At 48.4% G+C, this 15,406-nt stretch overlaps 1 protein-coding gene across 9 annotated transcripts in view; it reads right to left on the reverse strand.

The window, feature by feature from the left end:
- Window positions 1-15,406, reverse strand: part of exoc6 (exocyst complex component 6) — a 135,506-nt gene that overhangs the window by 34,770 nt on the left and 85,330 nt on the right. For 6 of the 9 annotated variants that reach the window (XM_031813027.1, XM_031813026.1, XM_031813028.1 and 3 more), the window contains exons 15-17: window positions 12,025-12,159; window positions 9,394-9,573; window positions 6,744-6,773 (exon numbers count right to left, since the gene is read on the reverse strand). In XM_031813027.1, coding sequence (XP_031668887.1) covers window positions 6,744-6,773; window positions 9,394-9,573; window positions 12,025-12,159 — 345 coding nt within the window. The remainder of the gene's footprint in view (window positions 1-6,743; window positions 6,774-9,393; window positions 9,574-12,024; window positions 12,160-15,406) is intronic. The other 3 variants (XM_031813030.1, XM_031813032.1, XM_031813033.1) reach the window with 1 other exon arrangement.

Below are 15,406 nucleotides of genomic sequence, written 5' to 3' on the forward strand. Positions count from 1 at the left end.
AAGTTCCTCTGCGTACACATCACGGACAAACTGAATTGGTCCACCCACACAGACAGCGTCGTGAAGAAGGTGCAGCAGCGCCTCTTCAACCTCAGGAGGCTGAAGAAATTCGGCTTGTCACCAAAAGCACTCACAAACTTCTACAGATGCACAATCGAGAGCATCCTGGCGGGCTGTATCACCGCCTGGTATGGCAACTGCACCGCCCTCAACCATAAGGCTCTCCAGAGGGTAGTGAGGTCTGCACAACGCCGGGGGAAAACTACCTGCCCTCCAGGACACCTACACCACCCGATGTCACAGGAAGGCCATAAAGATCATCAAGGACAACAACCACCCAAGCCACTGCCTGTTCACCCCGCTATCATCCAGAAGGCGAGGTCAGTACAGGTTCATCAAAGCAGGGACCGAGAGACTGAAAAACAGCTTCTATCTCAAGGCCATCAGACTGTTAAACAGCCACCACTAACATTGAGTGGCTGCTGCCAACACACTGACTCAACTCCAGCCACTTTAATAATGGAAAAATGTATGTAATAAATGTATCACTAGTCACTTTAAACAATGCCACTTAATATAATGTTTACATACCCTACATTACTCATCTCATATGTATATACTGTACTCGATACCATCTACTGCATCTTGCCATCTTGATGTAATGTATCACTAGCCACTTTAAACTATGCCACTTTTATATGTTTACATACCCTACATTACTCATCTCATACGTATATACTGTACTCTATATCATCTACTGCATCTTTATGTAATACATGTATCACTAACCACTTTAAACTATGGCACTTTGTTTACATACCCTACATTACTCATCTCAACCTCTCTGGGGAGGTTCCCAGTGATTGGAAGGCCTGTCTCACCTCTGGGGAGGTTCCCAGTGCTTGGAAGGCCTGTCTCACCTCTGGGGAGGTTCCCAGTGCTTGGAAGGCCTGTCTCACCTCTGGGGAGGTTCCCAGTGCTTGGAAGGCCTGTCTCACCTCTGGGGAGGTTCCCAGTGCTTGGAAGGCCTGTCTCACCTCTGGGGAGGTTCCCAGTGCTTGGAAGGCCTGTCTCACCTCTGGGGAGGTTCCCAGTGCTTGGAAGGCAGCCAAGGTTGGTCCTTTATTTAAAAGGGGGGTATCAAGCTGATCCTAACCATTATAGGCCAATTTCTATCTTGCCCTGTTAATCAAAAGTGTTGGGAAAACGTGTTAATAATCAACTGACTGGCTCTCTGGTATCCAATCTGGTTTCCGCTCAGGTTATGGATGTGTCACTGCAACCTTAAAAGGTAATAAATGATGTCACCACTGACCTTGATTATAAGCAATGTTGTGCTGCTATTTTTATTGACTTGGCCAACGCTTTTAATACGGTAGACAATCCATTCTTGTGGATCGGCTAAGGAGTATTGGTGTCTCTGAGGGGTCTTTGGCTTGTTTGCTAACTACCACTGTCAAAGAGTGCAGCGTATAAAGTCAGAACATCTGCGGTCTCAGCCACTGCCCGTCACCAAGGGAGTACCCCAAGGCTCGATCCTAGGCCCCACGCTCTTCTCAATTTACATCAACAACATAGCTCAGGCAGTAGGAAGCTCTCTCATCCATTTATATGCAGATGATACAGTCTTATACTCAGCTGGCCCCTCCCTGGATTTAGTGTTAAGCACTCTACAACAAAGCTTTCTTAGTGTATATATAATATATATATATAGCCGGCTACCACCCGGTTACTCTCAACCCCGCACCTTAGAGGCTGCTGCCCTATAGACATGGAATCACTGGTCACTCTCAACCCCGCACCTTAGAGGCTGCTGCCCTGTAGACATGGAATCACTGGTCAGTTTAATAATGGAACACTAGTCACTCTCAACCCTGCACCTTAGAGGCTGCTGCCCTGTAGACATGGAATCACTGGTCACTCTCAACCCCGCACCTTAGAGGCTGCTGCCCTGTAGACATGGAATCACTGGTCACTCTCAACCCCGCACCTTAGAGGCTGCTGCCCTGTAGACATGGAATCACTGGTCACTCTCAACCCTGCACCTTAGAGGCTGCTGCCCTGTAGACATGGAATCACTGGTCACTCTCAACCCTGCACCTTAGAGGCTGCTGCCCTGTAGACATGGAATCACTAGTCAGTTTAATAATGGAACACTAGTCACTCTCAACCCCGCACCTTAGAGGCTGCTGCCCTATAGACATGGAATCACTAGTCACTTGAATAATGGAACACTAGTCACTCTCAACCCTGCACCTTAGAGGCTGCTGCCCTGTAGACATGGAATCACTGGTCACTTGAATAATGGAACACTAGTCACTCTCAACCCCGCACCTTAGAGGCTGCTGCCCTATAGACATGGAATCACTAGTCAGTTTAATAATGGAACACTAGTCACTCTCAACCCCGCACCTTAGAGGCTGCTGCCCTGTAGACATGGAATCACTGGTCACTTGAATAATGGAACACTAGTCACTCTTAACCCCGCACCTTAGAGGCTGCTGCCCTATAGACATGGAATCACTGGTCACTTTAATAATGGAACACTAGTCACTCTCAACCCTGCACCTTAGAGGCTGCTGCCCTATAGACATGGAATCACTAGTCAGTTTAATAATGGAACACTAGTCACTCTCAACCCCGCACCTTAGAGGCTGCTGCCCTATAGACATGGAATCACTAGTCAGTTTAATAATGGAACACTAGTCACTCTCAACCCCGCACCTTAGAGGCTGCTGCCCTATAGACATGGAATCACTAGTCAGTTTAATAATGGAACACTAGTCACTCTCAACCCCGCACCTTAGAGGCTGCTGCCCTATAGACATGGAATCACTAGTCAGTTTAATAATGGAACACTAGTTACTCTCAACCCCGCACCTTAGAGGCTGCTGCCCTGTAGACATGGAATCACTAGTCAGTTTAATAATGGAACACTAGTCACTCTCAACCTCGCACCTTAGAGGCTGCTGCCCTATAGACATGGAATCACTGGTCACTTGAATAATGGAACACTAGTCACTCTCAACCCCGCACCTTAGAGGCTGCTGCCCTATAGACATGGAATCACTAGTCAGTTTAATAATGGAACACTAGTCACTCTCAACCCTGCACCTTAGAGGCTGCTGCCCTGTAGACATGGAATCACTAGTCAGTTTAATAATGTTTACATACTGCTTTACTCATTTCATATGTATATAGGACCTATGTTCGACTGTATCTTAGTCTATGTATTACTCATCTCATATGTATATACTGTATTCTATACTACTGTATCTTAGTCTATGTATTACTCATCTCATATGTATATACTGTATTCTATTCTACTGTATCTTAGTCTATGTATTACTCATCTCATATGTATATACTGTATTCTATTCTACTGTATCTTAGTCTATGTATTACTCATCTCATATGTATATACTGTATTCTATTAGACTATTTTAGTTAATGCCACTCCGACATTGCTCATCCTAATATTTATATATTTAATTTATATACTTATACTTATATATATTATACTTATTTATTTATATACTTATACTTATATATATTATACTTATTAATTTATATACTTAATTCCATTATTTTACTTTTAGATGTGTGTGTTTCTCCTATAGAGCTCCATTTTAATGGAACGGTCTGCCTACCCATGTCAGAGACGCAAACTCGGTCTCAACCTTTAAGTCTTTACTGAAGACTCATCTCGTCAGTGGGTCATATGATTGAGTGTAGTCTGGCCCAGGAGTGGGAAGGTGAACGGAAATCCTCTGGAGCCATGAACCGACCTTGCTGTCTATGTCTGGCCCTCTCTCCATTGGGATTCTCTGCCTCTAACCCTATTACAGGGGCTGAGTCACTGGCTTACTGGGGCTCTTTCATACCGTTCCTGGGAGGGGTGCGTCACCTGAGTGGGTCGAGTCACTGATGTGATCCTCCTGTCTGGGTTGGCGCCCCCCCCCCCCCTTGGGTTGTGCCGTGGCGGAGATCTTTGTGGGCTATACTCGGCCTTGTCTCAAGATGGTAAGTTGGTGGTTGAAGATATCCCTCTAGTGGTGTGGGGGCTGTGCTTGGCAAAGAAGGTGGGGTTATATCCTTCCTGTTTGGCCCTGTCCGGGGGTGTCCTCTGATGGGGCCACAGTGTCTCCTGACCCCTCCTGTCTCAGCCTCCAGTATTTATGCTGCATTAGTTTATGTGTCGGGGGGCTAGGGTCAGTTTGTTATATCTGGAGTACTTCTCCTGTCCTATTCGGTGTCCTGTGTGAATCTAAGTGTGCGTTCTCTAATTCTCTCTTTCTCTCTCTCGGAGGACCTGAGCCCTAGGACCATGCCCCAGGACTACCTGACATGATGACTCCTTGCTGTCCCCAGTCCAACTGGCCGTGCTGCTGCTCCAGTTTCAACTGGTCTGCCTTATTATTATTTGACCATGCTGGTCATTTATGAACATTTGAACATCTTGGCCATGTTCTGTTATAATCTCCACCCGGCACAGCCAGAAGAGGACTGGCCACCCCACATAGCCTGGTTCCTCTCTAGGTTTCTTCCTAGGTGTTGGCCTTTCTAGGGAGTTTTTCCTAGCCACCGTGCTTCTACACCTGCATTGCTTGCTGTTTGGGGTTTTAGGCTGGGTTTCTGTACAGCACTTCGAGATATCAGCTGATGTACGAAGGGCTATATAAATAGATTTGATTTGATGTATGGTTGTGAATTGTTAGATATTACTGCATTGTTGGAGCTAGGAACACAAGTATTTAGTCAGATATTACTGCACTGTTGGAGCTAGGAACACAAGTATTTAGTTAGATACTACTGCACTGTTGGAGCTAGGAACACAAGTATTTAGTTAGATACTACTGCACTGTTGGAGCTAGGAACACAAGTATTTAGTTAGATACTACTGCACTGTTGGAGCTAGGAACACAAGTATTTAGTTAGATACTACTGCACTGTTGGAGCTAGGAACACAAGTATTTAGTTAGATACTACTGCACTGTTGGAGCTAGAAACACAAGCATTTAGACAGATATTACTGCACTGTTGGAGCTAGAAACACAAGCATTTAGTCAGATATTACTGCACTGTTGGAGCTAGAAACACAAGTATTTAGTTAGATACTACTGCACTGTTGGAGCTAGAAACACAAGCATTTAGTTAGATATTACTGCACTGTTGGAGCTAGGAACACAAGCATTTAGACAGATATTACTGCACTGTTGGAGCTAGGAACACAAGTATTTCACTACATCCGCAATAACATCTGCTAAATATGTGTATGTGACCAAAAACATTTGATTTGCCATATGTTATCCATACAATCTGTTACACATACTGGATACTGAGCTGTACAAATAAAGTCATCGACACCCTGTGTGTGTTTACAGACAATGTACAGATAAAATAACCTATTAGATTTAACTTACACTAAACGTGATGGATGGTATGTAAATTACTATAGTTCAGCATCATCACAAGTGGAGGAAGCAACAAGCCTGGAGGCAAATCCACAGTACAGACATGATCATGCATTACCCAGAACTGGACAGGGTAGGGGGGGCAGAGTAGGGCAGGGGGGGGCAGAGTAGGACAGGGAGGATGGGCAGAGTAGGACAGGGAGGAGGGGCAGAGTAGGAGAGGGAGGGGGCAGAGTAGGGCAGGGAGGGGGCAGAGTAGGGCAGGGAGGGGGCAGAGTAGGACAGGGAGGGGCAGAGTAGGGCAGGGAGGGGGCAGAGTAGGGCAGGGAGGGGGCAGAGTAGGACAGGGAGGGGCAGAGTAGGGCAGGGTAGGAGGGGCAGAGTAGGGTAGGAGGGGCAGAGTAGGGCAGGGAGGGGGGGGGGGCAGAGTATGGGAGGGTAGGAGGGGCAGAGTAGGGTAGGAGGGGCAGAGTAGGACAGGGAGGGGGGGGCAGAGTAGGGCAGGGTAGGAGGGGCAGAGTAGGGTAGGAGGGGCAGAGTAGGACAGGGAGGGGGGGCAGAGTAGGGCAGGGTAGGAGGGGCAGAGTAGGGTAGGGTAGAAGGGGCAGAGTAGGGCAGGGAGGGGGCAGAGTAGGGCAGGGTAGAGGGGCAGAGAAGGACAGGGAGGGGGGGCAGAGTAGGGTGGGGTAGGAGGGCCAGAGTAGGGCAGGGTACGAGGGGCAGAGTAGGGCAGGGTAGGAGGGGCAGAGTAGAGCAGAGTAGGGGAGAGCAGAGTAGAGCAGAGTAGGGGGCGCAGAGTGTGGGGGGGGGCAGAGTAGAGCAGAGTGGGGGGGGGAGCAGAGTAGAGCAGAGTAGGGGGCGCAGAGTGGGGGGGGGAGCAGAGTAGAGCAGAGTAGGGGGCGCAGAGTGGGGGGGGGTGCAGAGTAGAGCAGGGAGGGGGGCAGAGTAGGGCGGGGGGGGGCAGAGTAGGGCAGCGAGGGGGAGGCAGAGTAGGGCAGGGAGGGGTGGGGGGCAGAGTAGTGCAGGGAGGGGGAGGCAGAGTGGAGCAGATTAGGGGGGGCAGAGTGGGGGGGGTGCAGAGTAGGGCAGGGAGGGGGGGGGGCAGAGTAGGGCAGGGAGGGGGGGGGCAGAGTAGGGCAGGGAGGGGTGGGGGCAGAGTAGGGCAGGGAGGGGGGGGCAGAGTAGGGCAGGGAGGGGTGGGGGCAGAGTAGGGCAGGGAGGGGTGGGGGCAGAGTAGGGCAGGGAGGGGGGGGCAGAGTAGGGCAGGGAGGGGTGGGGGCAGAGTAGGGCAGGGAGGGGTGGGGGCAGAGTAGGGGGGGGGGTACTTACCGACATGGCAGCATGGTCATTGCAGTTATTCTGAGCAGAACCAGAACCACCCAAACAAATGAAACATGTCCAGAATAGGAGGGAGAGAAAGGATGGCAACAATAAATGGACAGGAAAAGAAAAACCAGAGACAGACCCAGCATGCTTGGCAGAGGAAGTCAAATCAATAGAGAAATACATTATAGATCTACATCACTGTGGGAGACAGAGGAGACATTCCTGAAGGAAAACATCTTAGAAACAGAACGGGAATAAAAAGCTGGAAATGATTTTATACAAGGTAGGGAAGCTGGTGTACAAAGCAACCAGCAACAGGTCTGGGGTTCCACCAGCAACAGGTCTGGTCTGGGGTTTCACCAGCAACAGGTCTGGTCTGGGGTTTCACCAGCAACAGGTCTGGTCTGGGGTTCCACCAGCAACAGGTCTGGTCTGGGGTTCCACCAGCAACAGGTCTGGTCTGGGGTTTCACCAGCAACAGGTCTGGAGTTCCACCAGCAACAGGTCTGGTCTGGGGTTCCACCAGCAACAGGTCTGGGGTTCCACCAGCAACAGGTCTGGTCTGGGGTTCCACCAGCAACTGGTCTGGAGTTCCACCAGCAACAGGTCTGGTCTGGGGTTCCACCAGCAACAGGTCTGGTCTGGGGTTCCACCAGCAACAGGTCTGGTCTGGGGTTCCACCAGCAACAGGTCTGGTCTGGGGTTCCACCAGCAACAGGTCTGGTCTGGGGTTCCACCAGCAACAGGTCTGGTCTGGGGTTCCACCAGCAACAGGTCTGGTCTGGGGTTCCACCAGCAACAGGTCTGGTCTGGGGTTCCACCAGCAACAGGTCTGGTCTGGGGTTCCACCAGCAACAGGTCTGGGGTTCCACCAGCAACAGGTCTGGTCTGGGTATCCTCCCCAGTCACTCTTCAGTCTAACATTATGCCAAGTCATTATCAAAACCTAGAATGATCTTGTTCCCTTGAGCTTTTCTGTGGAACTAAAAGAATGAAAATGGCACCAAAGATAAGCAGGACACAACTCCAACACTGAATACACAGTACTGCAGTACACAACTCCAACACTGAATACACAGTACTACAGTACACAACTCCAACACTGACACACATTACTGCAGTACACAACTCCAACACTGAATACACAGTACTGCAGTACACAACTCCAACACTGAATACACATTACTGCAGTACACAACTCCAACACTGAATACACATTACTACAGTACACAACTCCAACACTGACACACATTACTGCAGTACACAACTCCAACACTGAATACACATTACTGCAGTACACAACTCCAACACTGAATACACATTACTGCAGTACACAACTCCAACACTGAATACACATTACTACAGTACACAACTCCAACACTGACACACATTACTGCAGTACACAACTCCAACACTGAATACACAGTACATAACACTGAATACACAGTACACAACTCCAACACTGAATACACAGTACTGCAGTACACAACTCCAACACTGAATACACAGTACATAACACTGAATACACATTACTGTAGTACACAACTCCAACACTGAATACACAGTACATAACACTGAATACACAGTACACAACTCCAACACTGAATACACAGTACTGCAGTACACAACTCCAACACTGACACACAGTACTGCAGTACACAACTCCAACACTGAATACACAGTACATAACACTGAATACACAGTACACAACTCCAACACTGAATACACAGTACTGCAGTACACAACTCCAACACTGAATACACAGTACATAACACTGAATACACAGTACACAACTCCAACACTGAATACACAGTACTGCAGTACACAACTCCAACACTGAATACACAGTACATAACACTGAATACACAGTACACAACTCCAACACTGAATACACAGTACTGCAGTACACAACTCCAACACTGAATACACATTACTGCAGTACATAACTCCAACACATAGACAGATTACTGCAGTACAGGACTGCAGCCAGGCCACAGTAGATACACATTACTGCAGTACAGGACTGCATCCATGCCACAGTGGGTATCATCAACAGCGTCACTCAATAAGAAGCACAGTGGGTATCATCAACAGCGTCACCCAATAAGAAGCACAGTAGATACAAGTCACCACCGTGACGTAACACTGATACAGCCAGGCCACAGTAGATACACATTACTGCAGTACAGGACTGCAGCCAGGCCACAGTAGATACACATTACTGCAGTACAGGACTGCAGCCAGGCCACAGTAGATACACATTACTGAAGCCAGACCACAGTAGATACACATTACTGCAGTACATGACTGCAGCCAGGCCACAGTAGATACACATTACTGCAGTACAGGACTGCAGCCAGGCCACAGTAGATACACATTACTGCAGTACAGGACTGCAGCCAGGCCACAGTAGATACACATTACTGAAGCCAGATCACAGTAGATACACATTACTGCAGTACAGGACTGCAGCCAGGCCACAGTGGGTATCATCAACAGCGTCACTCAACTCAATTTCGCACAGTAGATACAAGTCACCACCGTGACGTAACACTGATACAAGAACAACACTTCAACACACTACCACAATAACTCACAACAAAACTCCATCTCCCAGAGTTCCCCTGCCTGCGGGGGGGAGTGGCTAACTCACCGGCAGGTGTGTGAAGACCTGGAAGGTGCTGCGGAGGAAGTTGATGAGGTCCATGAGGTATCCACTGGCCTGGCCGTCCGACTCCGGCATGCCCCAATCATAGTCTGCCAGCTGGATGAACTCATCTATCTTCTGGTTCAGTTTGGTGTAGATCTCTCCCTCCGCTGCGTGGCGTGCATCCTAGATACACCAGACAGGGAACACCAACACGTCAGTACTACGGAGGTTTCTACTGACAGAATGAGCTGAACGCCAGGTAAGACTACGGAGGTTACTACAGACAGAATGAGCTGAACACCAGGTAAGACTACGGAGGTTACTACAGACAGAATGAGCTGAACACCAGGTAAGACTACGGAGGTTACTACAGACAGATTGACCTGAACGCCAGGTAAGACTACGGAGGTTACTACTGACAGAATGAGCAGAACACCAGGTAAGACTACGGAGGTTACTACTGACAGAATGAGCTGAACGTCAGTACTACAGAGGTTACTACTGACAGAATGAGCTGAACGCCAGGTAAGACTACGGAGGTTACTACTGACAGAATGAGCTGAACGTCAGGTAAGACTACGGAGGTTACTACTGACAGAATGAGCTGAACGCCAGGTAAGACTACGGAGGTTACTACTGACAGAATGAGCTGAACACCAGGTAAGACTACGGAGGTTACTACAGACAGAATGAGCTGAACGCCAGGTAAGCCTACGGAGGTTACTTCAGACAGAATGACCTGAATGCCAGGTAAGACTACAGAGGTTACTACTGACAGAATGAGCTGAACGCCAGGTAAGACTACGTCAGTACTACGGAGGTCACTACAGACAGAATGAGCTGAACGCCAGGTAAGACTACGGAGGTGACTACTGACAGAATGAGCTGAACACCAGGTAAGACTATGGAGGTTACTACTGACAGAATGAGCTGAACACCAGGTAAGACTACGGAGGTTACTACAGACAGAATGAGCTGAACGCCAGGTAAGCCTACGGAGGTTACTTCAGACAGAATGAGCTGAACACCAGGTAAGACTACGGAGGTTACTACTGACAGAATGAGCTGAACACCAGGTAAGACTACGGAGGTTACTACTGACAGAATGAGCAGAACACCAGGTAAGACTACGGAGGTTACTACAGACAGATTGACCTGAACGCCAGGTAAGACTACAGAGGTTACTACTGACAGAATGAGCTGAACGCCAGGTAAGACTATGGAGGTTACTACTGACAGAATGAGCTGAACGTCAGGTAAGACTACGGAGGTGACTACTGACAGAATGAGCTGAACACCAGGTAAGACTACGGAGGTTACTACGGACAGAATGAGCTGAACACCAGGTAAGACTACGGAGGTTACTACTGACAGAATGAGCTGAACACCAGGTAAGACTACGGAGGTTACTACTGACAGAATGAGCTGAACACCAGGTAAGACTACGGAGGTTACTACTGACAGAATGAGCTGAACACCAGGTAAGACTACGGAGGTTACTACTGACAGAATGAGCAGAACACCAGGTAAGACTACGGAGGTTACTACAGACAGATTGACCTGAACGCCAGGTAAGACTACAGAGGTTACTACTGACAGAATGAGCTGAACGCCAGGTAAGACTATGGAGGTTACTACTGACAGAATGAGCTGAACGTCAGGTAAGACTACGGAGGTTACTACTGACAGAATGAGCTGAACGCCAGGTAAGACTACGTCAGTACTACGGAGGTCACTACAGACAGAATGAGCTGAACGACAGGTAAGACTACAGAGGTGACTACTGACAGAATGAGCTGAACACCAGGTAAGACTACGGAGGTTACTACGGACAGAATGAGCTGAACACCAGGTAAGACTACGGAGGTTACTACTGACAGAATGAGCTGAACACCAGGTAAGACTACGTCAGTACACGGAGGTTACTACAGACAGAATGAGCTGAACACCAGGTAAGACTACGTCAGTACACAGAGGTTACTACAGACAGAATGAGCTGGAGGCCTGGTAAGACTACGGAGGTTACTACTGACAGAATGAGCTGAACGTCAGGTAAGACTACGGAGGTTACTACAGACAAAATGAGCTGGAGGCCTGGTAAGACTACGTCAGTACACGGAGGTTACTACAGACAGAATGAGCTGGAGGCCTGGTAAGACTACGTCAGTACACGGAGGTTACTACAGACAGAATGAGCTGGAGGCCTGGTAAGACTACGTCAGTACACGGAGGTTACTACAGACAGAATGAGCTGGAGGCCTGGTAAGACTACGTCAGTACACGGAGGTTACTACAGACAGAATGAGCTGGAGGCCTGGTAAGACTACGTCAGTACACGGAGGTTACTACAGACAGAATGAGCTGGAGGCCTGGTAAGACTACGTCAGTACACGGAGGTTACTACAGACAGAATGAGCTGGAGGCCTGGTAAGACTACGTCAGTACACGTTGATGAACTAAGCTGAAGCACTGGAAGCTCTGTAAGGTTTATGACAATTCCCTTATTCCAGCGGCAACACAAGAGAAGAGACTATGACTAATGAATATATACCTTAAACGTTTTGGTTGGTTTAATAGTTATATCAAGGTAGTGAAGTAGAAACACTGGTGGAGAATTCAGATTTCCTACAGTACCTTAAAGGTGGAAAGTCCGTAGAGCCGCGTGGTGTGCACAGTCTCAGGTGAGACGTTGGTGATGTTGGTGATGAAGTCCTCCAGGTATTTACAGGCCTGCTCCAGGTGGGTTGTGTTAATGATGATCTGGACCAACTGTAACACAAAGAGAGATGTAAATGGGACCAAGTGGGTCAACTGGAAAATATATCAACAACCTTACACTTTTCTTAAATTATTCCTTTTCAAATTAGATAAAATAGAAAACAAAATATTTTGTTCACCACACCTTGCAGAACCAGTTTTTTTTCTTTTTTCTTTTAGTAAACTCAGGTTTACAATTATTATCACCTCTGAGCTAGTACTTGGTGGCCTAGGCCAAGATAACTGACAACAAGCTTCCTTTAGCCATCAAGAGCTGCACCTTTCTACTGACCATTCGTCCCTCAGCAACAAACTGCTCTAATTCTTCATTGTTTCAGGTGGTGCCCTCCACCAACTGCTCTAATTCTCAATGATTCAGGTGGTGCCCTCCACCAACTGATCTAATTCTCAATGATTCAGGTGGTGCCCTCTACCAACTGCTCTAATTCTTCAATGATTCAGGTGGTGCCCTCCACCAACTGCTCTAATTCTCAATGATTCAGGTGGTGCCCTCCACCAACTGCTCTAATTCTTCAATGTTTCAGGTGGTGCCCTCCACCAACTGCTCTAATTCTTCAATGTTTCAGGTGGTGCCCTCCACCAACTGCTCTAATTCTTCATTGTTTCAGGTGGTGCCCTCCACCAACTGCTCTAATTCTCATTGTTTCAGGTGGTGCCCTCCACCAACTGCTCTAATTCTCAATGTTTCAGGTGGTGCCCTCCACCAACTGCTCTAATTCTCAATGTTTCAGGTGGTGCCCTCCACCAACTGCTCTAATTCTCAATGTTTCAGGTGGTGCCCTCCAATGTTTCAAGCCCTCCACCAACTGCTGTTGTCAGATCTCACCATACGTTTTGGATGTGATTCAGATCTGGACTCTTCTCTGGCCACTCCAGAGCAGTCCAGCACCCCATTAAAAAGCTTGAATTCGTGCCACAAACAGACAAATAACGGTTCAGTATAAAAGTGATGTGCAGAACGGGATCTCGGAAAGCACAACATATCGGTCCTTTTCACAGATGGGCAGACGACCACACCGGGTTCCTATCAGCTAAAAACAAGAAGGAGCGACTCCAATGCAAACGTCTTCACCAACACTGGACAACTGAGGAGTGGAAAAACATTGCGACAAATCCTGGTTCCTGTTGAGTCATGGAAGTATCAGGATTAGCCCCAGGGATAGAGGGGAGGAGAGGGGTAAGACACATCCTGCCTGGCGTCAACGGTACGCAGCGATCCGAAATCCATGCCCTGAAGAATTCAAGCTTTTCTGGTGGGTCCAACCCTGTACTACATAGGCCGCACCCAGGTGGTAAGGGTAGGTAACAACACATCCGCCACGCTGATCCTCAACACAGGGCCCCTCAGGTGGTAAGGGTAGATAACAACACATCCGTCACTCTGATCCTCAACACAGGGCCCCTCAGGAGTGTGTGCTCAGCCCCCTCCTGTACTCCCTGTTCACTCATTACTGCATGGCCAGGCACGACTCCAACACCATCATTAAGTTTGCCGATGACACAACAGTGGTAGGCCTGATCACCGACAACGACGAGACAGCCTGTAGGGAGGTCAGAGACCTGGCCGTGTGGTGGATGAATAACAACCTATCCCTCAACGTGATCAAGACAAAGGAGATGATTTTGGACTACAGGAAAAGGAGGACCGAGCACACCCCCATTCTCATTGACGGGCTGTAGTGAAGCTTCAAGTTCCTTGGTGTCCACATCACTAACAATCTAACCATCTAACATGGTCTAAGCACACCAAGACAGTCGTGAAGTGGGCACAACAAAACCGACTCCCCCTCAGGAGACTGAAAAGATTTGGCATGGGTCCTCAGATCCTCAAAAGGTTCTACAGCTGCACCATTGAGAGCATCACTGCCTGGTACAGCAACTGCTCAGGCTCCGACCACAAGGCACTACAGAGGGTAGTGTGAACGGCCCAGTACATTACTGTGGCCAAGCTTCCTGCCATCTAGGACCTCTATACCAGGGGCGGTGTCAGGCACCCCCTGTATATAGCCTCCACATTGACTCTGTACCGTAACACCCTGTATATAGTCTCCACATTGACTCTGTACCGGTACCCCCCGTATATAGCCTCCACATTGACTCTGTACCGGTACCCCCTGTATATAGTCTCCACATTGACTCTGTACCGGTACCCCCTGTATATAGCCTCCACATTGACTCTGTACCGGTACCCCCTGTATATAGTCTCCACATTGACTCTGTACCGGTACCTCCTGTATATAGCCTCCACATTGACTCTGTACCAGTACCTCCTGTATATAGCCTCCACATTGACTCTGTACCAGTACCTCCTGTATATAGCCTCCACATTGCCTCTGTACCGGTACCCCCTGTATATAGTCTCCACATTGACTCTGTACCGGTACCCCCTGTATATAGTCTCCACATTGACTCTGTACCGGTACCCCCTGTATATAGCCTCCACATTGACTCTGTACCGGTACCTCCTGTATATAGCCTCCACATTGACTCTGTACTGGTACCTCCTGTATATAGCCTCCACATTGACTCAGTACCGGTACCCCCTGTATATAGCCTCCACATTGACTCTGTACCGGTACCCCCTGTATATAGCCTCCACATTGACTCTGTACCGGTACCCCCTGTATATAGTCTCCACATTGACTCTGTACCGGTACCCCCTGTATATAGCCTCCCACATTGACTCTGTACCGGTACCCCCTGTATATAGTCTCCACATTGACTCTGTACCGGTACCCCCTGTATATAGCCTCCACATTGACTCTGTACTGTAACACCCTGTATATAGCCTCCACATTGACTCTGTACCAGTACCCCCTGTATATAGTCTCCACATTGACTCTGTACCGGTACCCCCTGTATATAGCCTCCACATTGACTCTGTACCGGTACCCCCTGTATATAGTCTCCACATTGACTCTGTACCGGTACCCCCTGTATATAGCCTCCACATTGACTCTGTACCGGTACCCCCTGTATATAGCCTCCACATTGACTCTGTACCGGTACCCCCTGTATATACCTCCACATTGACTCTGTAACCGGTACCCCCTGTATATAGCCTCCACATTGACTCAGTACCGGTACCCCCTGTATATAGCCTCCACATTGACTCTGTACCTGGTACCCCCTGTATATAGCCTCCACATTGACTCTGTACCGGTACCCCCTGTATATAGTCTCCACATTGACTCTGTACTGTAACACATGTATATAGCCTCCACATTGACTCTGTACC

The sequence above is a fragment of the Oncorhynchus kisutch genome, unplaced genomic scaffold, assembly GCF_002021735.2.
Source record: "Oncorhynchus kisutch isolate 150728-3 unplaced genomic scaffold, Okis_V2 Okis04b-Okis11a_hom, whole genome shotgun sequence".
Classification (NCBI taxonomy): Eukaryota; Metazoa; Chordata; class Actinopteri; order Salmoniformes; family Salmonidae; genus Oncorhynchus; species Oncorhynchus kisutch.